Below are 24657 nucleotides of genomic sequence, written 5' to 3'. Positions count from 1 at the left end.
AAGCTTATAAACCTGCGGAGGGTGTTTTTATGTAGGGCAAAATGAGAACCTTTATCCCAGAGGAGGTGTTCATGGAAAAGGTGCAGTTTAGGTAATGGTGTTCACGTGACTCCACGTCAGCGTGGGGCTGTAGAAGCCACCCCCAGCCATGAGCCATTCCCGAGGCCAGCTGCGATACGGCCGTGAGTTGGCTTCTCTCCCAGCAGCCAATTTGATGCATTAAAATCAGTGCTGTTCTGTGTGGAGTATTTTATTGTGTGCCTCCTGCACTGAAGGTTTTGTCCCTGCTCTAGGTTTTTTTGGCTTTTGCCCCGGTTTTATTTCATCTTGGAGCAACTTTGGTGGTTGCGTCAAGCTTGCTGAAGGAAATGTTTTCCTGCTGGCTAACCTGGTCAGGCAGTGAGCGTGTCCCATGGCTCCTGGGGAGCTCCGTCCTGGTAAAATGCTTCTTGCAGCAATTACATGGGAACTCAAGCTTTGTGGGAATGGGGAGAACTTTGATTTCTTTTCCTCGCCTTTTTCTCCCCCAGACAGCACATTTTATGCGGAGCGATGACTGAGTGAGGTGCTGGGGATTCTGTGGGTGAAATGCATGCCTTATGCTACAGCACTTTTTGGCTAGGAGAGAGGAATGCTGAGAAGCAGACTCACTCCAGCAATGTGTTCTCCATGCTGGTGTATGTGGGCAACAGGGGGAAAGGCCGGAGGGCAGCCAGGCTTAGCTTATGTAATTGTGATTGCAAGGCTCCGGGCAAATATTGACACCAGATTTCTTGGCAGATGTGCTGCTCCGGTGTTGCTGGGGGATCACTGCCACTGGTGCAGCCCCCGCTGTGATGGTGGAGGCGGTGGCTCCCACCCCAAGGTGCTGTGTCTCACAGCAGTTGGGCTGCTGCTGTGTGATGTGCTGCAGGGATGGGGCTCCCTGCTGTGTCTGCTCTGTAGGTCAGGCATGGTTCTGCATGCATGGGATGCATGTCTCTCTGCTTTTTGCACCTCAGGATGGGCATTACCTCCCCATATCTTTCATAAATAAAAACCAACTGCTAGCTGCAGAAAGGGAAAATCGTAACATTCTGTTTTCCATCAGCAATTGGCTGCCTGGGCTTTGGACCACGGCAGGGGTGCTTTGCTGAGCGTGATAACCTGCTTTGTGTGCCGCCGTCCTCCTGCAGAATGCACCCGAGGATTGTTAACATCAGCCAGATACCTCTGTGCTACGGCTCTGTGGTGTAGTCTGGACAAAAGGTTAAATCAGGCAGTTGTTGCTGCAGTGTTATTTCCTATACGACACTCTGGAGAAAGCTCAGTATCACTCAGTTAACTTTTTGCAGAGCCATTTCCTGTACGTTTTGTTAGAGAAAAGCTAAGTTATGTGTTTCCAGTTGCAGCAAAGTTATTTTCCCCTATAAAATGTGCTATGGTTTGTTTTTACACAATTTTCATTGGTTTGCTGAAGTCTTTGGAGGGGAGAGCCTGTGCATTTGGAAGATTCTGAAAGCTTTTTATTTCATACCTGGCTAGCTGTGACAAATTGAGGAAAATGTGCTTGTTGATGTGGCGTTTGTTGGTGTAGCAGAGCCAGGCGTGGAATTCTGATGGTATATTGGGGTGTGTGGCTGTGCCTTGCTGGTTGAGGCCCAAGTCATGCTGCTGTCATTGCCTGACTTTAGGAAGGACCCAGAAGACTGAACCTGGAGGAGAGGCATCTCTGTGGGGTTGCTCACATGGGAAAGTCTGCTGCCCTTTTCCTTCGATGGATCCAAACCCATGTGCTGGAAGGAGCTGATGACGATACGGAACTGTACTTTCTGTACTGCTGTTAAGCCTGTGGCTTTGCAGCTGCAGTAGTGAATTGTGTAGGTGTTTCTCTGTTATGTTTTGTTTAGCCATGCGATGAGCTCTTACCCTCTGGTCTCAGTTGTGTCACATTCATCACTTCTCATGCAGCTGGGTGCATGGTTCAGCTCAGGATTTCTTCATCTCTTTTGTGTGTGAAGCTCTGCCCTTTTCCACCCCTCTCTGTCTCAGAGCAAGATACCACCAGCTCTAAGAACTCTTTTGGTCATCTTCAGGGAGACAGTAGCAATTCCCTTTCCTTATTCTCTCCAAAGATTAATTTACCTGCTCCTAAAAGGGAAGGCTTGGAATTCTTGAAGCTGTAGGCACAGCTGTGGCCCTCCCTGCACAACAACAATCCTTATGAGCACCTTCTGCATTCACGTTGTTCTTTAAATAACCACTTCTTTGAATTGCATGGTTCTAGTGCAGAGCCAGTATGCCCAGAGCCCTGTGAGCATCCTGGCAGGACGCCCGGCTTGCAAGGACCACTCAGAAGAGCAAAAATAAAATAAAATAAAATAAAATAAAAGAGTATTTCTGTTCCTGGCCTAATTGTAGTGTTAGCTTTGCTGTTTTCAATGCGGCCACCCATGTGGAGTTTCATTCTTATAGGACCTTTGACTTCCAGAGCCATCAGTGCAGTTTTGAGATAGCGGCTGGTTTGGGTTGTGCCTGCATGGGGCATCTTCAACAGAAGAGGGAAGGGTTTGGCTTTCTCTCACATCTTGCTGCAGGTCTGATTGTTGGATGAACGAGTTCTCAGTGCTGGAAGCCGGGTCTGGAGCCTCCATTGGAACGTAAGCACCTTCTGGTGGGCAGAGGTTGGGATGGAAATACAGCAAAATGTACAGTCTCGAGTGCCAAGTGGAACAGCGTGATGCCAGTAATAATGGTTACAAGAAGATGAAATGAGTTTATCCAGATTCCCTTGGAATCCAGCAGTTCTGCAAGAGATTGTGTTGTTAATTGCTTCCTGTAGCAACATACTAGGGCAGTGTTCCCTTCCCATACCTCTAAACCTTTGCAACACGGAAAGAATAAAAATCTGTAGAAGAGAGAGCTTGTTCCTTGATTCAACCTCAGTAACATCTGCCCTCGCTGTGAATTAGCTGCCATGCTTTTAGCTGCAAAATTGCACAAATCGGAGGCAGTTCACTGAATAATGAATAAGGGCTATCCAGCAAGGTAACGTCATGGCCATTTGGAGATGAAGAAATAGCTTCTGATCTGAAGGCACAGCCTGTGCTTGGATCTGGTGCTTGGCTGATGGGGGGGCAGCTGGGCTCAGGCCTCACACTGGGCATGTGGGGTAAAAGCTGTGGAGTCCTGCTGTGCCCCAGGGATGGTGAAGTGACCAAAGGCTGTGCCAAAGCCCCCATTTCCAGCGAGGCTCTATTAGTGCAGGCAGGTCCTGGGATAGCCGGCTGCAGAGCGAGGAGCAGGTTTGTGGGAAGGGCTTTCCAAAATTTTGCTGGCTGTAATTTTTGTTCTCTCTCTCTGAGTCTTTGTACAGTCTGAGTTGTGCTAATGAAGAAATCTGGCTTTTTAAGTGGGAGAGGTTGGAGAAGAGCACCAGTAAAAACCGTAAAGCTCTCCAAGTTCTTAAAAACAGTGCTTCTGTGAAAGATATGTCATTGTATGCTGGGGAGGAGTATAATAAAGACTTTTACTAGCACCCTTCACAACTGTTATAAACTGTTCAGCTGTCCCAGACTATGCTGATAAAGCCTTTGTCTGCGTACCTGACTGTGGGTGTGTTGCTCTCTGCAGCATTGCATATACAGATGTGTCCATGTCTGTTTACTTGAATGTTTCACTACCTGAATTCACAGGTGCAGTTACTTACATGCACAAGCTATTTGAGGGAGACGTTATTCCTTTGTGTCATTCTGCTTTATATGAGAAATGTGACAATTAAAAGAAGCACCAGATAAGCACCTTCGGCTTCCTTATGATGCTCTTTAGGCTGAGACTTGGGTACCAGCTTCACTTGCTTCAGAATCTTGGTAGGTGTTCTGTTGCTGTCCCAACAACAAACACTGATGAAGGAATTGCACAAAAAGATGTGTGAAAGCTTCTTCTGGTAGATTGCTCTTAGCGTCAGGGCTGGCTTTCTAGTGGCAGGGAGTGTGTGGCTGTGAACCACCAGTTGGGAACTTCTGTGTTGCACCACTGCCCCTTTTTGACATCTGCTGCTTCAGCCTCCTGCTGGCCAAACCAACTTCCTCCACCAAGTGTTACAGGGCATGATGCAGGGCAATATGGGAAGCTCCTGGCTATGTTCATGTCACGTGGAAAGAAAGCAAGTTTGTCCAGAAAATAGCTCTGCTTAGGACATAAAATATGGAGTAAATTAACTTGAAAGTCTCTTCTAGCTTTTCATTGTCAAGTGAAAGGTAGTTTAATGGTAGATTTATTTGCCTTGTTTTGCAGCAAGTGCATTATATATAGCTTGGCTTCCATTTCTCTTGATCTAGGTGGAAATGGTTTCTTTTAAATGCAGTCTTTCCATCTTGAAGGTCAATTAAAACAGGTTGGAGGTCAGATAAAATAAAGGGACAGAACATTCGCTTCTTGGTGTATCTATTTCTGTAATGTTATCAGTACATGTGGTTTCATTTCTAGCGTTTTGTTCCAGAGCTTCCTCTAAGCCTGAGCAAATTGAGTCAGTTGGATGCAGTACAGCTTCCAATTTGGGGTTAGAAATCCATTAAATTGCTTGGTGCTTTATTGGCAATATAAAAGTGCTTGGAATGAAAGTGCATTATGTTTGGACATTGATTACTCAAAAGGAGAGGGTGAATGCTGGTGTTAACCACACAGCTCTAGCTAAGATGACCAACTTAGAATTTTTTTTCGATTAAAATGTGCATGTTTTGCCCTTAAATTGCTGTTACAAAGAAGAGCTATTTTTAAACTGCAAATAGAGGCTTCAGTATTTTCTTTGCACCTCTGGGGGTTTAAAGCTGGCCGTGCAACCTGCAGCACTGCCAGCAGGGTCCTCTACCAGTCCTTTGGGGTTGTATACATAATTTCTTTCAATGTGCAAGATTTTTGGCTTCACCCAGCCTCTTCATTTCAGCCTGTGGCACTGAAAACTGCAGGAAGTGTCCTTAATGGCTTGGGCTTCAAGCTGAAAAACTGCATGAGGGGCATAGCAAGGAGCACAGTGCTGCAATGCCACTTGCAGGAGCAGTCAGAAAGGATTTTACCTCCATGGTAGGAAGTTGCAGAGTTGGCTGAGTGTTATGTGAGACTGGATTGCTGGCACTGGGTGAGAACTGGGGACTGGACGTGGTGATACTGTTGTGTTGGTGCTGATGGGTGGTTTGCAGAGCTGGCTGGCTGCTTTGACTTTGAGCAGCGTGATGAACTTTGGTAAGGAGCTGCAAAGCAAAATCCCAGCGCACATGTTTCTGAGATGACTGCACAGCAGAAGTCATGGCTCTTCTTTGGGAGGTGCCTCCCTCATTGCCCTTGCATCCTTCTTTCTTCTGTACCAGCAAGGATGATGATGAGAAGCAGTGCTGGAACGATGCAGGCTGGCAAGCCCCCGTGCTGTGGTAGAAACCTGCCTGCTGTTTTTGCAAGGCTTTTTTTTCCCTTCCTCTTTCCCTGACTGGCTTTAACCAGCACACAAATATTCCTTTGTGCCTCTTCCAAGAGAGTGTGTTTTTTGGGGGGAGATCGGCCCTTCCTGATTAACTATTCGCTAGAAGCAGAGTGAGGCAATGAAGTGATGCCAGGGGTCCCTTGCCCTCCTGTGCCATGAGCAGTTGACCAGAGTGGGGCACTGTCTCTGCAGTGGCTTTTGGTGGCAGCTGGAGGCACAAGTGGCTGTGTGCTGCTGGAGCAATGGGCTCTGCAAAGTAAGGCACTTCAGCAGGTGCCAGAAACTGAGTGTGGGTTTGATGCTCACCCTTCCCCAGCACCGTGGGTGCTGCTCCCAATTTGCAGTGCTCTGCTCAGGGACGCATTTACTGAATGAGCACTTCTGACAAACAGATTGGGGTGTCAGAGCACTGGAAAAACTTGCAAGCTTGCCAGAAATGCTTACAGACACAACCCCCGTCTTCGGGGATTCTGAGTGGTTTCAGAGCACATTTCCATTCTGTGTTTTAGTAGGAAATGTATCTTAAAATATGGGTTATTGGATATTATTGAATGATTGTTGGCCTCGGATGTTTTCTTAAACCGTGGAAACTTCTGAACAGCGTTCAGGGAGTTTGTGAATTATCTCTTTTCCATCTGTGCTCGACCTGTAACCCACAGCTGGATTTTACAGTCATGTGGTGGGAGGTTTGGGCTGCCAGCAGCTGGACGTGATGCTGCTGGTCCTTCCAGCCATCCGAAAAAGCCAAAGGTTTAACACGGTTTATCTGCCGTACTTGTGAAAAATTACGCAACTTGTAGGTGAAAATATTAGCTCTGCAGAAGTAGCAATTTTTGAAGCAGTAAATTGCACTTTATGCTGGTCTATCAATGCAGCTCTTGTGTATTATTGTCAGTTAATGGAGGCTTAGCAGTGCCTGTAAGGTAGACGCATACAGTAAATTATAGAGTTGTTAATCCTCAATAAATTGGTTTAGTATGTTGAATACACAGTGGGGAACCTTAATTGAAATGTTAGTGCAGGAGTCATGGCCTTTATTGATTTACCTAAGGAGCAGAGCAGTTGGTTCACATGCACCCGGCATACACACGATGCCTGCAGCCCTCATGCCGGATATGTGTGGCTCTGCCTTCTGCAGGGCAGGGAACTGCCAGCTCTGCTTTCAGGACACGTCTTTCTCATGAGAATAAGCAGCACTTTAATTAAGCAAACAATGAACCCCGAACAAACCCTGTGGGTATCTGGGCAGATGAAGGGTGGAGTTTATTTGTGGGTTAAAGACTTCCACATCCTAATTCTCCTTCCAACTGCTTTACCTGCCGCAGCTGGCTAACCGGGATAGCTTTATGGTGAAGTAAATACAGTTGTTTCTGTTCAGATGCTCCAACCCTCTTTGAATTTTATTTTTTTGCTCTAAGGCAATTCTTGCAGCTGATGGCTTGGTACGTTTTGGAGAGAATGCATCTCCTTCACGCAGAGCAGCTTAATAGAAACAGCAAATAAAGTGAAAAATTGCTGCAATTAAACACCGCCTGCTCTAACCCTCGCAGCATCCCCTGCTCCTTGCACACAATACTGCCTTTGACTGGGCTGTCTGCTGTGGGGCAGGAGAACATGCAACCATAATGCAGTTTGGTAGCCTTAGTAACTGCAGGCTGTGTGGCTGCTGCTATTATTATTTTTTTTGCAGAAGCAGAGAGAACTTGGAATACGCTGTCTCGCCTTCCCTCCTGTGATGCCTTGCCCTAATTTCTGCTGGTTTGGGTTTGTGCTGGCTGCAGGGAGGAAAATGCTGTCCTTGTCCCTGCAGCAGCCTAGGATGCCATCCACATCACTTCTTGAGACCTGACTTTTCCTTTCTTTCTTTCTTGGAGGCGCAAAATAACAAGAACTGTTGTTCTCATTGAGGGGATGAGCACAAGGTCGCATGTGAAATGAGCATCCTTGCTTCTCTCCTAATGCCTCCAAAGCATGGCAGGCTTGTAGACATCAAGGGCTTCATGTTTACTTTGCAGTACACCTCCATGTCAGTGCAGTTTATATAGATTAAGTCAAAAATGACTTTTTTTTTTATTTAAGATTCAAACTTTCGGGGTGTTTTAAGGAGACTGTTTAGTTTGGCTTGGAAAATGAAAAAAAAAAAAAACCAAAACTCCTTTCGTTGTTTTGTTAAGGTTATTAAAATAGGAAGAGATAGCATCTGAGGCATTGTGAAAACACATTTGTATAAACCAAGCAAGGCCTGAAATAACCCAACAGTGCCCTTCTTAGAAGAGACAAGTGAGCAGAAGTGAGCTCCTTGCTGTGGGCAGTTTGGAACCCCCAGCTGCAACTTGGTGTCACCCAGTGCTTTGCCAGGAGATGCTCAGCAGTGGTGAAGGTATGACAGCAGCCCAGCTGACCTCCAGGCACTGGTATCTCTCTGCTCCAGGCACTGGGAGCAGTTGGGAGCGCAGGAGGAAAGGCCGGGGCCCAAGATGTTATTTGAAGTTATTTAAAGAGAGCTCCCTTGTTCCTTCAGCCTTCTCAACCACAAGTTATATTAAACTATAGGCTGGTACAATGGTTCTCAGTGATGTGGTTTTAATTAGTATTCTTTGCATTAATGACTGCATGCATCTGCTGGAATCGGTGTGGTATTGATTCTTTGGTAATCATGCTGCAGGAATTTCCTTTAGACAGCATTGTTAGTCATGACTGGAGTGATTCATGGTGCAGTTCTCTTGGTGTCTGGATGACCTCTCAAAGTTTGTCTTCACTGTCAAATTAGCTCATATTATGGCTTGAGGGTTGCCCTTAAGTTGACTCCCTTCTGCACATAGAGCCCCTTATATGAGCGTGCTGTTAACCCAAGCTAATCTGCTGCGGCTGCTAATTTGAGCTGGGGCACAAGCAAGGCCTGAGCAAGTGGGCTCACCAGAGTGAGCGTGAGTGCAGGCCCTAAAACAAAGCCTTTGGCCAGGGTGAATTTCTGTTTGATGTCCTTGCTTGAGAGAGGCGAAGCAGAGGGTAGAGTGACTGAGGCAAAGGGTTCGGAGACCTTTGGTTTGCTGCCAGTTTAGCAGATGGACTGGAAGGGCATGTGGGACTGACTGTAATAGGTTGGGTGAGTGGTTCCCCGAGGACTCCTGGCAGAATCCTCTGAAGACAGTGAAGGACTACACACATTTTGGATGTGACAGTTCCTTCTGACTCAGTGTGGATGGCTCATTGCAACTCCATTTTAAGGAGGCTCAAATAATCCCATATAGGGGAAGGCGTTGCTGTGCCATGCACTGCTTGGTAGCTGGCGCTGACCACATTTCGCTGCTCTTGGCTCAAAGAAGTGGATTTGGGGCTTGCTGTGTATATAAGAAAAAAAGGACTAAAGTTGCTTCTTTCTGCCCTTACGGTTCATACAAGCAACTGAATCCCTGCAGTCTCTGATTGCTTTGTGCTTCAGTGTTAAGCCTTGCATGTCACCACTCATGAGGACCCTGCTATCTCTCCAGGAGTGAAAAGCTTGTTTAAAAGAGAAATTCATGCGTGCTTTCTTCTGTGCACAGCTGTATTCTTGAAGCACAGGCAATGTGTTTCTCCTGTTGTTTCCCCAGCTCCCATCCCCAGGCTTATTCAGCTGCTGCCATGCTTTTCATACCCAGTGAAGTGTGCATGGGGCCTCCGTGCTGGTGCTGTAAAGCCATCCACAAACATGTGGGAAGAGGATGGTGCCTATTCAGTAAGCTGCAGACTAGGCAGCTATCTTTCGACAGATTAGCCAGAGGAATTTCTATTGCAGGGCTCGATTGTTCTGGGCCCTCGGCTCCCTTTTGTGCAGACGCAATGAAAAGTTGTGTTATGACAATGGTTGACAAAGTGTTTAATGAAAGCTGCGGTTGGCAGGGGCAGAACTTCGAGCCATCCTCCTTTTCTCCTCTGCCTGTCATCAAAAGGTGCAGAAACGCTTTTGACATAATCTTCCATGCTGACAGATGAATGGGTTCGACGTGCGGGTCGGAAACTTCCACCTCCCTGAGCAGAACTCAGCCATCATCATGGTGAGCAGGGACTGGGAGTCTCATGCCTGCTGATTTCTTTGTCTGGCAAGCCAGCCAGGCACCTTGTTCTTAATACAGAGGTAGCTTACTGCATATTGGCCAGCTTCCCAAAGCAGAACCAAAACCAGTGCATGAACTCCCAGTCTTCCCAGCACCTTGCCAGGGATGCAGGATCAGCACCTGTCAGGTCAGGGAGCTGCCTGATTCCTTCTTGCCTGCATGATGGTTTTGTGACAGCATTATTACTTTGAGGAGGTAGTCTAACGGCAGGCTCTGTATCGGGTTATTTAACAAGGCATTCCTTTCAGCCTCTGCAGTGTTCAGTGATCTACAGTGCCAAATAAAGGCAAACACTGCTTTCTTATTTAAAGATTTGAAGGGATAAATAGACAGAAGAGGGCCCTTCCCATGTTGATTTAACTTGTTCTTAGTTCTTGACCAGGGACAGTGTATATGAGGAGGGAAAACACTACGTTTTTGGATTTAGGCAATACAGGGAATTATATGCTTGATGTACATAATAGATCAATAATGTATAGAGCATTTCTTGTACCACTAAGTCAAAATAAAATATCTCAACAAACCTCACAAGCCTTGTGCCACCTTCTGTTCAAATGGGAAAAAAGGAGCTGACCATTAGACCACTCAAATTGATGGCTGTTTTGCTGTCTTTGCCGTTGGCTTCTGATTCTTGTAGGATGCTTCCCTGAAGCATAAGATGGGCTTTGGGCTCAGGTTTCCAGGGCTCTTCGGAGAAAACTTCTTAAAACACTGGTGAAGAAATATTTGCCCAATGAGAGGCACTGCTCAACTGCACAGCCCAGCACTGTATCAATCAGACCGAGGGGCTCCGTGGGGAGGAAAGTGGTCTTTGCTATGGCAGAGCAGGAGCGTGATGATTTCCAGTGACAGGACAGCAGAACCCTGAGCTTGGCATCTCCATCCACCCACACTGCTGGAATGCTTGGCCGAGCCAATGGGGATGTTGCAGCTACACATGATGCCTTGCATTTGAGATCAGCGCTTTGTGATCAGAGAGCATCGTGTGCACCCATGACCTTAAGTTTTGAGTTCTCTTCCGTATTTGCATTACTGGAGCCCAACCAAGATTGAGGCCTCATTTTGTCAGCATTGGGCAAACCGAGACAATACCTACCTCAATTTTATTTACAGTCTAAATAGACAAGACAGACAAAGGGTGGCTGTAGAAACAAAAGCTCTGGAGAGGTGATGTGACATGACCCAGTCACACAGCAGGAGATTAAGAGGGCTAGGAATAGACTGAGGTTTCCTGACTCCCAGTCCCAATGATCTATCTATCAGAGCATGTTAATTCTTTCTCCCATTTGCATGCTGTGACTGGCATGCCAAATACTGTCTAGTTAGGAGATCTGAGTTCTGGGAAACTTGTCTTTTGCTTGCTAATGCTTCAGGCGACAAATTCCTGGGCATTTTAATGCACGTTGACATTGGAGTAAACTGTTTATTTTGGTGTATCTATCTATTTTCAAGCTTGAATATTTTTTAAAACTTTTTTTCTTGTACTGATGCTATATTTCTAGTTTTCATTTTCCCCACTGATTTTTGAGCAGCGTGTTGTGTGTTTGGTGAGGATATCTGGAAGTTGGAGTGGGTAGCGTGGGCAGAACTGAAGATTTAGGCATATAAAGTAGGTTTCACCTGTGTTTCTGAAGTGAGCACTGGCAAGTCTCTTTTGTTGGAGCAGGTGAAATACAGCTGTACTATCTGGAGAGCTAGCTGCTGGGCTGATGACTCTGATGTTCAAACTTCTCAAATGGCGACAACAATAATCAGAAAGTTGCTTTGCAAGATGTTAGTCCATGGAATCCTTCATTCTGCTAAGATTCTTACATTTTTCTCTTTTAAGCTGTTGAAGGTCACATCAGCATTGCTCAGTGTTTGGGCATTGAGTAAGCCAGGGATCAGTTCCCTTGACAAGCATACAGATGATCAGTGTGCCTGCAATCCTCAGTGTTCGGTCTGTGGAGCAGCATCTTAGCTTATTGCAGAGGAATGTTTTCAAGATAAATACGTTACCTTAAAAAATTTGTGGCATAGAAAGCATAGAAACACATTAAAACTGATGGATTCTGGCACAGTGTGCCAGCACCACACGTATTCCCTTCTTACAGTATGTCACCAGTGTTTCTGTGCCTGCTTTATTCTTACTGCATTGAGCCTATGGGATATAATGTCCTGCAGGACGTTACCTGCTGTATTTTTTCTCCTTTTGCCTATACATCACACAGGGACAAGCTCCAACCTGATTTTGCTGTGTGGTTTAAAAAAAAAAAAAAAAAGTAGTAGTAATGTAATCTGTGGGCAAATTGCACTTTAATTCGTAATTGTGCTATGAATATGGACTTGGCTTTCAAACGCACTCTGAGTTTAAACTGCAGTTTGACTTTTATTTAGACAAATGCCTTTGAGTTCATAGTGAAATGGATATCTGCTGTAGGCTGGTATTGATTTAAAGGTCTCTTGAGTGTTTTAAAAGACAGTAGGGGCTTACAGGACAACATATTTTAAAACTAGATGCTTGGTTAGGTTTTACACTCATATATAGCTTCAAGGTAGATTCTGCTGAAGAAATCCTGTGCTGTTGATTTGTAGGGCCTTCTTTACAGTAGGTATTGGCGGAAATGGAACATTTCAGGCATGGTACAGAGTGCCTTCATGGGCTTCTCTGAAGTGCTGGAAAACAGTGCATGCACTGAGCTACTGAACAGTACCTGTGTGCAGGGGAATGTTTTGAACATATCCCATAAATGCAGTGCAGGAGAGCAGATGATCAGTAATTGCTTTTTATTTCAAAAGAGGCATTTGTAACTTCGTCTGTCAAGCCTTAGTGCTTGGAAGCATCGCTGTGGGCCTGAATCTCTGTGTTACTGCGTGGGGCACTTGAGGCAGGTTTGGGCCCTTCTCACAGCTCTCCTTGTGGTCTGTCACCTCTCAAGTCCCCCAGTGCAGGGATTGGCACTCAGGGACCTCAGGACATGGGTTCTGCTGGGGCTTCCGACCTGCCTGGGGGCTGTGGGCACAACTTTTACACAAAGCAAATGCACAAACTGGGAAAGGTTGGCCCGTTTTCCAGTCAGACTGGCTTGGTGGTTTGAATAAGCAGCTGGATGTTTGAGGGCTTATCTAAAATCAGACCATGAATCTTTTGGGTTGTGTTCAGAGGTGCAGTAAGAGGGTGTAACCTCCCTGCAGAGGAGACAGGAGGGTTGAGTGTTACCCAGGATAATATCATAGAGCAGGGTGTGGAGCGGGACGAAATTAAAGCAGGTCCCCTCAATTTCCTCGCAACTCCTTGTGGTTGCTTTTGTTGCTACTGCCTGTCAGTTGGCCTCCTCCCTCTTCAGATTACATACAGTAACATTCCAGCACGGCATACATCATATTAATTGGGCCATTTGTTAATTTCCACATCATTAGTTGCTTGGTCCTAATTGATTTGTGCTCTCCTGATGCATCCCCAAGCACAGGCTGGACCTGTGTGCAGTTTGCTGATGCTGCATGTCTCAGTTGGGATTTTACTGTTGTGATGCTGCTGCAGAGCATTGCAAGGGTCTTGTGCATGGCTTTCAGCATTGCTTTCTTACCACCTTGTTCCAGCTGTGTGTCCTGCAAAGCAGAGCTTCAGCAAGGCTATGTTCAGATAGCCTGTAAAATGGGATTGTATGATCTAGGTTTGGTCTGTCTGGAAAGTGGTGGGAGTTGTTGAGGAACCAAGCGTGTGTTACTGCATGACCAGCATTTAGTGATGTTAATGACAGTCTGTTAGAAAATGTAAAATACTGTTTGTCAACGTAAAATATAAGTGTGCAATCTTGTGTATGCCTTTTGTTTATATGTGGAACACAACGGCACATAAAAATACCCAAATACCATTATAGGTGTGAAATATTTAGGAGAAGCCTTGCTGATTGTTTCAGTTCAGACTTCAATTTGTCAGGAAATATCCTGTTCATCTGTGATGAGTTGTGTGGTTGTGAATGACCAGCAGAGGAATACTAATGTAATTAGTACTAATGTAATATAAAGACAACACCACATTAATGCAAGAGAGGAGAAAACTTACAGCGAGCTGAATAACATTTTGATAGAGAACTAAAGTAACTCCTGCATGTACTCAGCAGCCAAGTGCTGCCCTACCATATTTGAGTGCTCCTATTAAAAAAAAAAAAAAAAGGCAAAAATAACCAAACCCAAACCGCTTCCTAGTGTAATCCAGGATAATTAGGATGACACTTCTGCTGAGCACACTAACTGTATGATGCTGATGCCACTTTCTTTTATTTTAACAGAAACCTGAGCTACAATAAGTTGACCGAGATTGATCCTTCTGCCTTTGCAGAGCTGTTGAACCTGCAGGAAGTGTAAGTATTCTTCCAAAGTTTTAGTTGTATTTTGGAAGGGCAGCTTGTGGGACGGGAGGAAATTATATATAGTTTCCCAGGACAGTATCTTCCTTTAGCTAATGTGATGAGCAGATGTGACTCGGTGTGGAGGTTTTTTTCATACTGTACTTCTGCTGCTTTGTCTTTAACTAACTAATCAATTAGAAGAACACAGCTTCCCAATTAAAACAGCATAGCTGTTATTGGAAATCATTGGAGTTTGCTGCCTCTGTTTTGTGCAGGGCTCAGAGGGAGCAGTTCAGCTAACACACCTGAACATACACACAAAGCTCCTTGCTGACAGCATAACCCTGAAGCAAGACAGAGCAGCCTGGATTGTGATATCTGATGCCAACCTAACCCAAATCTCCCAGGAAACAAAGGTGTAGTGTAGTGGATAACAAAGCACTTAACTGTGTCTCCTCCTTTCTTAGACATTTGTATTCCTTTTGGAACCTGGACAAATTCTGTTTGAAGTCTACTAAGTCAGTGTAAAATGGCAGAGCTGTCTTCTGCTTTGGTGGGGGAAGAGAAGGAGCCAGCGAAGGCTGGCTGCAACAGGGCCCCTGGCTGGTGGGAAGAAATCCTGCATGGAGAATGGCAGGGTGTCCTACCTCCTGACCTGCAGAAATGCCCAGTTGCCATGCTCATGGAAGCACTGCGCCTGTCAGCTATTTGCAGCAATTCCTGGAGCTCTGATTGGGGTTCTGAAAAACGAAAGTGACTAAAATTGTAAGCGGTGGGTTGAGGTAATGAGCTCTCATTTGAATGCTGAATTGCTGGCATACTTGAGGTTTGGGCTCTGTTTGAAGAGCTACTGATGCCTCATGGGAAACTGAAAAAACATTTCCTTTCAGAAACAATGCTGTGCTCTGTCTGTATCGTTCTTTTTTTCTTGTCCTTTGTCTGTTTTCATTAAGTGTTGGCTTTGGGACTCACAGAGGGGCCAGATCCTGTGATTCTGAAATAGGCAAAGCATTTTGCAGTGGTGGGAATTCTGCCTGGCTAATGCCTGCAGGATTGGACTGTAGGGATTAATGCAGTGCATCTCTACCAGCCTGATTGCTACTGGCACCTCTGCTTACACTGACAGCAGGGACTTGCTGGTGATATTGACAAAGCATGGAATGTGCATCAAGAATAAGGGCAGTGCTTGGAGGTCAGCCCTGGATTGCCATAGAGAGCAGGAAGGGAGAGAAAGTGATGCTGGTGAGCAAATACTGCCTATGGGATCTGCTTTCTTAAATGGTGAAAAGCCTTAAATTGCCCTGCACTTACAGATCAGAATCACAGCCCTGATCCCATGAGACTTTGGAGTTACCCGAACATGATTGTGGCTTAGCAATTGCTTTTATTTGTGGAAGTGCCTGGAGGTGTTTGACTGTGTTGGGCACGTGGGGCTGGGAGATTCATTTGTGTGGCTTCTGGTTTCACAGGTAGGGAGCTCCTGCTTGCAAAGTTATGCACTGAGGGCTGAATGTGGAAAGAACGTTAAGGACTGAGGGAGGCAAGCAGTGCAGCTGTCAGAGTGAATAGCATGGCTAGCAGTGCCTTGTTAGGGGAAGGGAGAGAGCAAAGGAGTGAACAGGAAGAAAATTGAGATGGAAAGGGAGGCAGAGGTCTGGAGACCAGCCTGGAAGGCAAGCTTTGGAAAGTGTGAGGGAGAAGCTCTATTAAAAGCCCTATCTACCAATCTTGGTTGCTTTTAAATAACAGCTAAACCACAGACCACTGAAATAAACTGCATTTCACAAAGAGAACCACATCTGTACTGCCAGAGCATCTCTTTCTGAGGGTTTTTTTAAGCACTTTACAAACATTCATGAAATAAGGATCATGCTGTGGCATGTCTTAAGAGCAAGTCAGTGTTTTGCTGTGTGTGCTGTGCTGGGCAAATCAAGTCACCCTCAGGGAATGAGATTGCCCCAAATGATAGACGCATTGATAAGACCTGAAACCTCCCATGATGCTTTAAACATGGAGCCTGTGGTTCCTGAGCATTACAGATAGGTCTCAAACATGATGTGTCTGTATGTGAATAATTAGTGCCATATATTTTGGAAATTTTTGTTGAAACCCTCAGCTTTATGAAAATGTCAGCAAAGCAATGACCTAAACTTCATAGCCTATACTGGGTGTTCTGGTGTGCTTTACTAAGATAAAGTAGTAGCAGCTGGTATTTTTGATTCTTAGAAGCTCTTTTCCTCTTAAGTTTAATCTCTCACGGGAGGAGGTTAAAGTGATCCCATATATTCAGGACTAAGTAGCTGTGTGCTACTTAGGGCTGCAGCGTTGCGTTACCTCCCTCCTTCAGGACACCTGTACTTTCTCCCATGCCCCTCGTTGGTCCCTCTTAAAGACACCCTTGATCCCATGCCTTGACAGCAAGCATAGGTAAGAGTGGGATGCTGCTGTGGGACAGCCCTCTTGTCCTTTGTGGGGTTTCCTTGGGTCGTATGGAATCCATGAGAATGATGGTTACACGGCTCTCAGGTTTTCCAAGCTCATTTTTTAACAAAGAGGTAGTAACTGTGCTAAAATTCTTCTCCAAACAACTCACCTTTTATTTTCTAAAGTGCCTTTCACTGAAAGCTCTGGAGAGCTGTGCTATTTTTGAGCAGGCTCCATTTCAGCTTGACACCAGCCTGGCAACCAGACCGTAAATATTTTATATGGGTGGCCCCCTCCTGCCCTCCCTCGCTGTCCAGGGGCAACAGGTTTGTGTCCTCAAGGAGAAAGAAGGATGTTTAAATTTGTTGAGTTTAGTTGGGGGGTTCTTTTTGATATTTTTTTTGCTATTTGCTCATTATATGTGAGGGGAAGGGGAAGAGGAGAGGGAAATCCCAGACAAATAATGAGCTTGGCTGTCTCCACTGCATCAGCAACTGGTGCCTGTGAGCCAAGAGAAAATGAGGTGGGAGAACTGCTTTCTGACTGTGTTGTTTAACTGAGAAAGGCTTGATAGGGCAGTGATAGATGAAGATGACGTTTATGTCAGGGCAGGGTTTGGGCGCTTGCTAGAAGCTGGTTAGTGTTAGAGCTGCTTAACCAGCACTAGGGGAGGGTTGGCCCAATTCTCCTTCCCCTTTTGAGGCTTTCAAAAAGATGCTCAGCTGGACGTTAATGTAAATGTGTCACAAATACATACATTTCAGTGCTCTTTCCAGCTTGCTTTGCACTGTTGAAAGCTGGAGGCCTTGCTATAATACCAGTAACAATGAGCTTTTAGTTGCAAAGTAGAGCTCCTTGCTGAATTGCAATGCCTCTGGCTTTCTTCCCTTACATTTTAAGGTATGGGTATAATGTCAGAGGCAGAGCTGCAGCCGAGAAAAGCTTTTATCCCAGCAGTGCCTGGAACTCCTCATGAAATCAAATACGGTGCCTGCTCTCAGAGGAGCCAGGAGGAAGTTCTGCAATGGAGGCATCGCTGCCCTCTCCCACCTGCCAAAAATATTTTTGAAGTGCCAAAAGGAGCAGAATTTAGGATTGCCCCAGCTCACGCTCAGGGTTTGGCACCCCTCAGCTGTACCGTGCGTCCCTGCTCCTGCTTTGCAGTCAGATGCATCTGGATGTGATTTTCAGGATTTCCTGGGGAGGAGTGCCGGGGGGGCAAGGCCTGAGAGGATTGGGGTGCTTTTGAGATCCCCGCAGAGGAGAAGAGGGTGCTACGCAGAGGGCAGAGGCACAGCAGTGAGGCTCTGCTGATTTGTGTGGCTGGGGGCCATGGGGCTCGGCCTGGCGGGGGTTCAGCTTTAATGGCTTCTGTGTGTGTGTGGGGGGGGGGCGGGGGGGCGGCAGCAAGATGGCTAAGAAGTTAGGTAATTTTCAAGCAGCCAGACAAGCGACTGTTACAGTAATTAATTGACTAATTCACCGTACAAACAAGGGCTCTTTAAACCAAGGAAGAGCCGGTCACATGGCTGGGATCTGTTTTCAGTCAGTAAAACACTTCAAACATTAGGCCATTGAGGGGGACATTTCTGTAACGGCCTTTCCAGGCGTGAGGCCTGTCTGCGATTGCCATTAGCCCTTGGGGCTGCTGGGGGCTGGCTGCAGCAGGTCACCTGTTTCAGTGCCATTTTTGTGTCCAGAGCGGTTTTTTTTGTGTGCTCATGGCCAGCTCTGTGAGGCTGCCCCTGTGGGATTTCCAGAGCTAGACCCGATGCGACCTGAGGGCTGCCATGGCATCTCCATGGCCTGGTATGGTGAGCGGGGGCTGCAAATCTGCCTTGGATAAAGAAGGTATTGTTGGAGCAGTTATGGCAGCTCTCGTTTATTAAGAAGTTGGGATGAGAAGGTGGGACGGTCAGAGAAAGCCCTTGTGCCGAAATGCTGGTGCTTCTGGGGGAAAACACTGAGACAAAGTGCTGTGCCCATCTGATGCACGCCTCCTTGCTAAATGGTTCATTTCTTGTTGCAGGCAACTGAACAACAATGAACTGACTGCCATTCCCTCCCTGGGCCCTGCTGCTTCCAACATCCGTGCCCTCCACCTGTGAGTTGCTGCTGCCTCCTTACTTTTGACTTTCTGCTGCAATTTGTGGGGTGGATGTAACTGCTGAGTTTCATGCATGTCACACCCGCTTCTGCTAACTCTTCAGATTTCATTATCAGTCTTGTTGATTCTTTAATTAAGAAATATCTTCTGTAGTTGAGATTCCGGCTAGATTGTGTGTGATTAAATGTGCTGTTTTAATGCAGCGTGTATGCACAAGGCAGAAAGAAGATAATGCTTGCAGGCCAATTAGAAATCTGCAAACCCATGAGCAGATAATTTCTCTGCTACTTAATTTTATGGAATGATCCAAAGTAGGCAACCACTTTGTCCATCTGTCAGCACAGCCAAGTCTGTATAAGTGTCTCCAGAGTCCTAAAAGTCATTTTTGTGCCAGTGTGACTGGAACAGACCTGCCCAGGACTTAGCAACCGTTAGCAGATTTGAAGTACGACCTTTTGGCCTGTATGCCAGCAGAACCCCTGTGAAAAATGATTATAGATGCGATGCGCACAAAAGTCCTTTTGGGTTGTGGTAAGTAGTGGGCAGCGCTTCCATGCAGCCTGCAGGAATGCCATGATGGGCAGCCATGAAAAATTACAGAATAAGATGATCCTAGCAGAAAGTCACACTGAAATCTGTCATTGTTACTGTTGCATTCCTGTTGTTGGAAGACGCAGATATTCTTTTTTATCTTTTTGTTTTTATGTGATTGTCCTCATTTTTTTTCATTAACATTTCATCCCTTGCCAAACCATTGAAACCTTATGGTCACTGATAACTTAAGTCAGTAAATTCCATGGGTTAGTTGCATATTGAATAAGGGAAGGGGAAGGGGGGGTTGTGTTTTTTGTTTTACTGTCTGCATTTGGTTTTCAACTATTGTTTCATACTTGTGCTATTAAAGGAGTATATACTTCTACCTTATTGTTTTTTTCCCTGGCATTGTTCTGGTTATTTCTTATTTTCTCTTATAGCCAGAGACTATTCACATTTTAATCTTTCAGGAAACTCATTCCAGACCCATTTTTATGGCCACTTTCAACTTTAATTTTTTTTTTTGAGAGAGAGAGTGTGATTGGTGACTGTAGGGCTAGATCTACAGAAGCTTTGAAATTGCTAACTTTGGTAGTTTAGGTGCCTACAGAAGTGTTAGACACTTTGAGTACCCTTGTGCCTCTGTCACTGTAGACCTAGGACCGGGGACACTGCTGAAGGGAGTAAAAACATTATGTTATCAGACTTCTCAGTATCTTATTTTTGCATTATTTGTGCTTATAATGCCCACTGAGAAGGAATTTTGCTGAGGCATGTGTGATAACTCCCAAGTTCCTGGGAAGGAGAAGTGGTTATAGCTAATATGGAATCCAGTGAAGTGCCTGAGCAGTTCAAGCGATGGCTTCCATTGTGCATGGCCTTACAGCATATAGCTTCAGGCAGGTGTCCCATCCCTTCTTATCTGCAGTGGCTTTGTGTCGTCTTGCAGTGGAAAGTGCCAGTGTCCATAGGACTGGGTGGGTGATTGGTCCTCTCACACTTGAAAGGCTCTGAATTACTCCGAGACAACCTTGATCAGTTGACTAAAAGTACATTCCTATTGCTTAAATCAAGAACTGAATTGAGTGAAATGAATTGGCACCGTTCCTGCTCTTCCATTAGGCAGTGTTAAAATATGCAAAGCAAAAGAACTCCCTCACTGTCTTAATTCAGTTTAAGGACCTGAGCTTAAAAGTAGCATCCATATCAGCCTCCTAACATGAAGTGGGCTTAGCTTTATTTGAGATATGATGCCTTTGATCTGGTTCTTGAGTATAGCGTGTTCCTGCAGAGCTTACAAAGAGCCGAAGCACTCCTGTGCTATCTTCAGCACTGAATCTAGTGAGTGTCTTTCATTTAAATGGGCAAGTAACCACTCCACCTCCTGAGCGGAGGAGTGGCTTGTGTCTCAATAGTTATCAGACCTGTCAAATATGTCACGTGCAGCTGGTGTGAAACCAACTTGTTTGATTTCTCCTCCTGCCATAGTCTCTCCCTGCTTGCGTGACCACATGTGAAGCCCAGATCCGTGATCAGGGCGCTGCTGACTGCAGTGCTGTGTGGTAATTCCCTCCAAGCAGGATCTCTTGTTTGAGGCACGATCCCCTGACATGAGAGGCCATCTGCCTGCCACTTGAACTGAGCTCACCAGTCTGCCACGTAACGCACTGTGTAACAGCTCATGCACTGGGATTCAAAAAACTTCAGAAATCTGATTTATGGATGGAAAGCCTGCATGCTGTTTGCCATCCTGGATACAGTTTTAGGCCCCCCAAATCAGCTTTTCTTTCTCATGAAGTCTATAAATGATCTGAGCTTCACAAGCCCCTGTTGTTATTTTTGCTATTAATTTAGCCTTTGGCAAAGGACCAAATTGCTAGAGCTTTGGCTTTTTATTTCTGAAATGAAATAAGTGGTTTGGAAAGGAGTAATAATGAGTGGTGGAAGGCAGTGGATTTACAGCTCCTCTGAAATTTCAGAGTGGTACAGAAGGAAGGGGAAGGTACAAAGCCAAATGATAAAAGGACAATATTCTAAACAGACCTGCTTAGTATCGCTTTCCAGAAATCTGTATTGCTTTCCTCAGCTGCTATACATAAATAACTGTGATAGTGGCATTTGTAATGCTGCTGTCATACCTCTGCAAGGAGGATCTCTTCGTTTAGCTTCTTTGCTCCGTTTTTTTACCCCTGCATTTCCTTTTAATTTTTATCAAAAGTAAAAATAATCTGAAAGAGGTTTTAAAGTACCTGCTTTAATCGATGTTGCTGACTGATTCGCATTGGAATGATTTGCTGAGGAAGCGAGGCTTTTTCCATCACTGGAAGTCAATCAATTGGATATCTTCCCAAAAGAGGGTCCTTTAGTTCAACTCCAGGTTAATGGACTTGGTAGGTAAATTGTTGGGTGAAGTTCTTTGGCTTTGTGTGATGTAAGCAATTGGATTGTGCCATCAGACTGGTTTCTTCTAGCCCTCAAATCGGTGCAGTAATAACTGGGGAGGTTGCCAAACCAAACTCAGGGTGAAGACTCATAATGAAGGCTGTGTACTGAGAAATTGGTTTGTGTTTAAGTATATAGTGTTACAGTGTATTCTTACTGCTAAAGAAAAATAAATAGATTTCCTTTTTTTTTCAGTGTTTATAAATGTGTGAAGTGTGTTTACCTCACAAACCTCTGAAGTAGGTTTTGTATATTGCATGTGGTTAAGTATTTCCAAAGGGCTGTGAATGTATCATAAAAGCAATGGTTGTGTATTTGTCGCTCAAAACAGTCCTGGTGAGTGGGTTACTTCATTTCCAGCTCTTCCTCATCTTCCTCATTTGGAAGGGAGAGTTTCTATCCTTTTGATGATGGGAGAAAGGAAAATGCCATAATGCCAAACTTAGTTTACTATAATGATTGTTTCAGTGAGCTTGATCACTTCTTGCTCCTTGCCTTGGCGCTTCCCGTATCTGTCTCCATCACCCCACGTTTACTTGACCTTATGCACACGTGTACCAAGAACTGATATATATGCAAACATGTGGGAATCAGTTGGAAAGAGCATTCTCAAAGCTTATTGCAAATCTTTGGATATTTCAGGCTGCAGATGGATGTAAGAAAACCATATGTATCAAACATGGTATGCCTTAATTTACTGCCATGAAGTTTAATTCAGTTTAATTATTCCTTGAAGAGCCAGTTTGCCTTGCACGTTGAAAATACTGCCAAAGTTGTTCATCTGAACGAGAGCAAACATAAGGGAGTTGATAAGGCTTTTAATAGAACAGAAGGGGAAAATAATCTATGGATGGGTTACCAAATAAAGACAGACATTAAATGCAAACATCTGCTAGTGCAAACAAAAGCCAGGAAATTCAGCTGGGAGGGGGAGAGACTGTGAATCTGGATTCATTCCGAAATTACATCGGAGTAGCTGAGGGGAGAATCTTGCCTGAAATTCCCACAGCGTTTGTAATTTAGCTACAGTTCCTAGACTTGGACGTTTGGGAGTTGATGGCAGGATGTTTTCACTGACATGCTTTTGGCTGAAGATTTCCCTTCCCAGTGTTCTGCTGCAACTCAAGTATGTTAACTCTGTAGGCTCTTTGGAAGACTCTACTTGAACTGTGATATGGTTTGGTACGGAAGTGGAAGATGGAAGTAACCATTTCTTTGCAGCCGAACTGAGTCTGCATATATCCAACTTCCTGACTGACTTGAGTGGAGAGTCATTTAGCCTTGCTGGCGTGGAAGACAAGAGGAGGAGCAGAGCTGTGATGAGCTCTGCATAGATCTGCTACTATAGGCATTCCCCAAACACCTGTAGAGATGCAAAATCAGTTGTGGTGCCTGGCTGCACTTCAGCTCCTGCTTCACCTACCTACCTCTGGCTTGGTGAGCGTGAATGTGTCCTGGAGAGCTTTGGGGACGGCTGCACAGGGTGGTAGGAGGATCCTCATCCTGTGCTGTGGTCCCAAGGTGGCAGGCCTGATTCAGTTGGCAGCCAGTGATGTGGACACGCCAGCACAGGCTGCTCTGCAGCTGTGGAGTTCTGTGGAGAGCCTGCTAACCAGACCTCCAGAGCAAGTGTGGTAAGCAGAGCACTTGAGGCCACATCCTTAGCTGGTTAGGAATTAAGGAAGTTAACAGATTAAACACTTAAAAATAACTTTCGTTTCTTTCACTGTAAGTCTTTTAAGCCCCCAACCATTTAGGAACAAAAGGGATAGTGACCCACGGCAGTCTGCTGTATATTAGCAACAGCCAGTGCTGCTTGAGACGAATTGGCCCCATGATCTTGCTGTGAATAAGCACAGATAACAAGGAAGTCAGAACAAGGATTTTTTGAAGCAAAAGAGCGTGAAATAGGATTAGCTGATTCACAGAGGATGCTGCACTCTGTGGTGTTTACTGGGGAAAGGGAAATCAATAGGACCACTCTGCTGCCAAACTGAGCATAAAAGTCCCTTAAGAAAATCAATCTTCTTTACAGGCTCATTAATGTAAAGATCAATTCACATTAAACTGTAATTAAACAGAGAGGGCTAATAGGAGAAGGGTAGGTGATCTACTGTGCCATAGGCAAAATATATCATGTGGAATTTGTAAACTAACTACATGAAGAACTGCGGATTGGGAGTGAAAAGGAATGTGCAAGGTCTCTCTGAAAGGACGGTGATGAGATCAGATGCCCACTGGAGCAGTAAGGCAGTGAAGGAGGGCTCTGCGTTGTGTTCCATCTGGGTGTCAGGGTGGAGAGGGGTCAAAGACTGCAGCCAGTAATTCTGCATCAGGAGCAATGTTTCCATTTGAATTGCGTAATTGCTAAGATTTTTCTTTTTTCCTCTGCAGTGTTGAGAATTCCACTGTACTCCTGGTTAAAACAGATTGTTAACATGAATCTTGTATGTCTAACTTTAGCTGCAACTTTTATTGCATCTTGTCAGACCTTTGTACCCGATTAGCTGGCTGGAGATCACTAACAGGACAGAACTGGGATCATACAATTGCTCTCCTTCTGAAAATGTTGCTGTGTGCTTTCTTAAGAGAATGCTTTGGGAAGCAACTGTTACTTCAGTGCTATTTGCACTGCTTCTCTGCTGTTACCCAGTGAGATTTGCAAAGCCTCTTTGCAAAGATCAGCGTGGTCCATGAGATTTTTTGAAGTGCAGTTGTGCTTTTATCCAGGACAAACATGTCCTGCTCTGTTAGCTTCAACTGTTGATCAGAGCCAAAAATTATCTAGCCAGTGTGCCCTCATTTCCACAAACTTTTGACCAGGAGCTGAGGTGTTAATGTGCAACTCTAGTTCTTTGATTTACACATTAAGATGGGGGAGGCTAGATTGAGTATCAGAACTGCTGCTTTGCGTTAATTCTGGACTGTGTGGTAGCTGCTCTGGGACCCACAGAGAGAAAAAAAAAACATGAAATTGCCACAGTGGTACTGTTTACAGAGTACAGCTCGAGTCTGAGCTGAGCTGGTCCGTACATGAAATGTGAGTTCACTTGCATGTTCCTGGCTAGGTCAGAGTGTAAGCCTCTGTGCAAGTGATGTTGAAAGCTGGCATGTTCAGTCTTAAAGAAACTGGGGACTAAGTGAACACACCAGTATGTTTGAAGCCTTAGAGGGCTGTGGTGGCCTGTGATCCTGCTGTACTAGTTGCTGCACAAATGAAACAACTGCCTCGAGCCCTGGGAGAAGTAGTGTGCAAGTTCATCTTCG

The 24657-nt window shown here is 45.2% G+C and overlaps 1 protein-coding gene across 1 annotated transcript in view; it reads left to right on the top strand.

Annotated features, from left to right (window-relative positions):
* Positions 1-24657, top strand: part of LRIG1 (leucine rich repeats and immunoglobulin like domains 1) — an 81022-nt gene that overhangs the window by 14917 nt on the left and 41448 nt on the right. The window contains 2 exon segments of the mRNA XM_042880806.1: positions 13824-13895; positions 18337-18411. Of these exon segments, the coding sequence (XP_042736740.1) occupies positions 13824-13895; positions 18337-18411 (147 nt within the window).

The sequence above is a fragment of the Lagopus leucura genome, unplaced genomic scaffold, assembly GCF_019238085.1.
Source record: "Lagopus leucura isolate 7727_CA_CO unplaced genomic scaffold, USGS_WTPT01 Super-Scaffold_100028, whole genome shotgun sequence".
Classification (NCBI taxonomy): Eukaryota; Metazoa; Chordata; class Aves; order Galliformes; family Phasianidae; genus Lagopus; species Lagopus leucura.
This window is presented reverse-complemented; position numbering and strand designations above follow the sequence as displayed.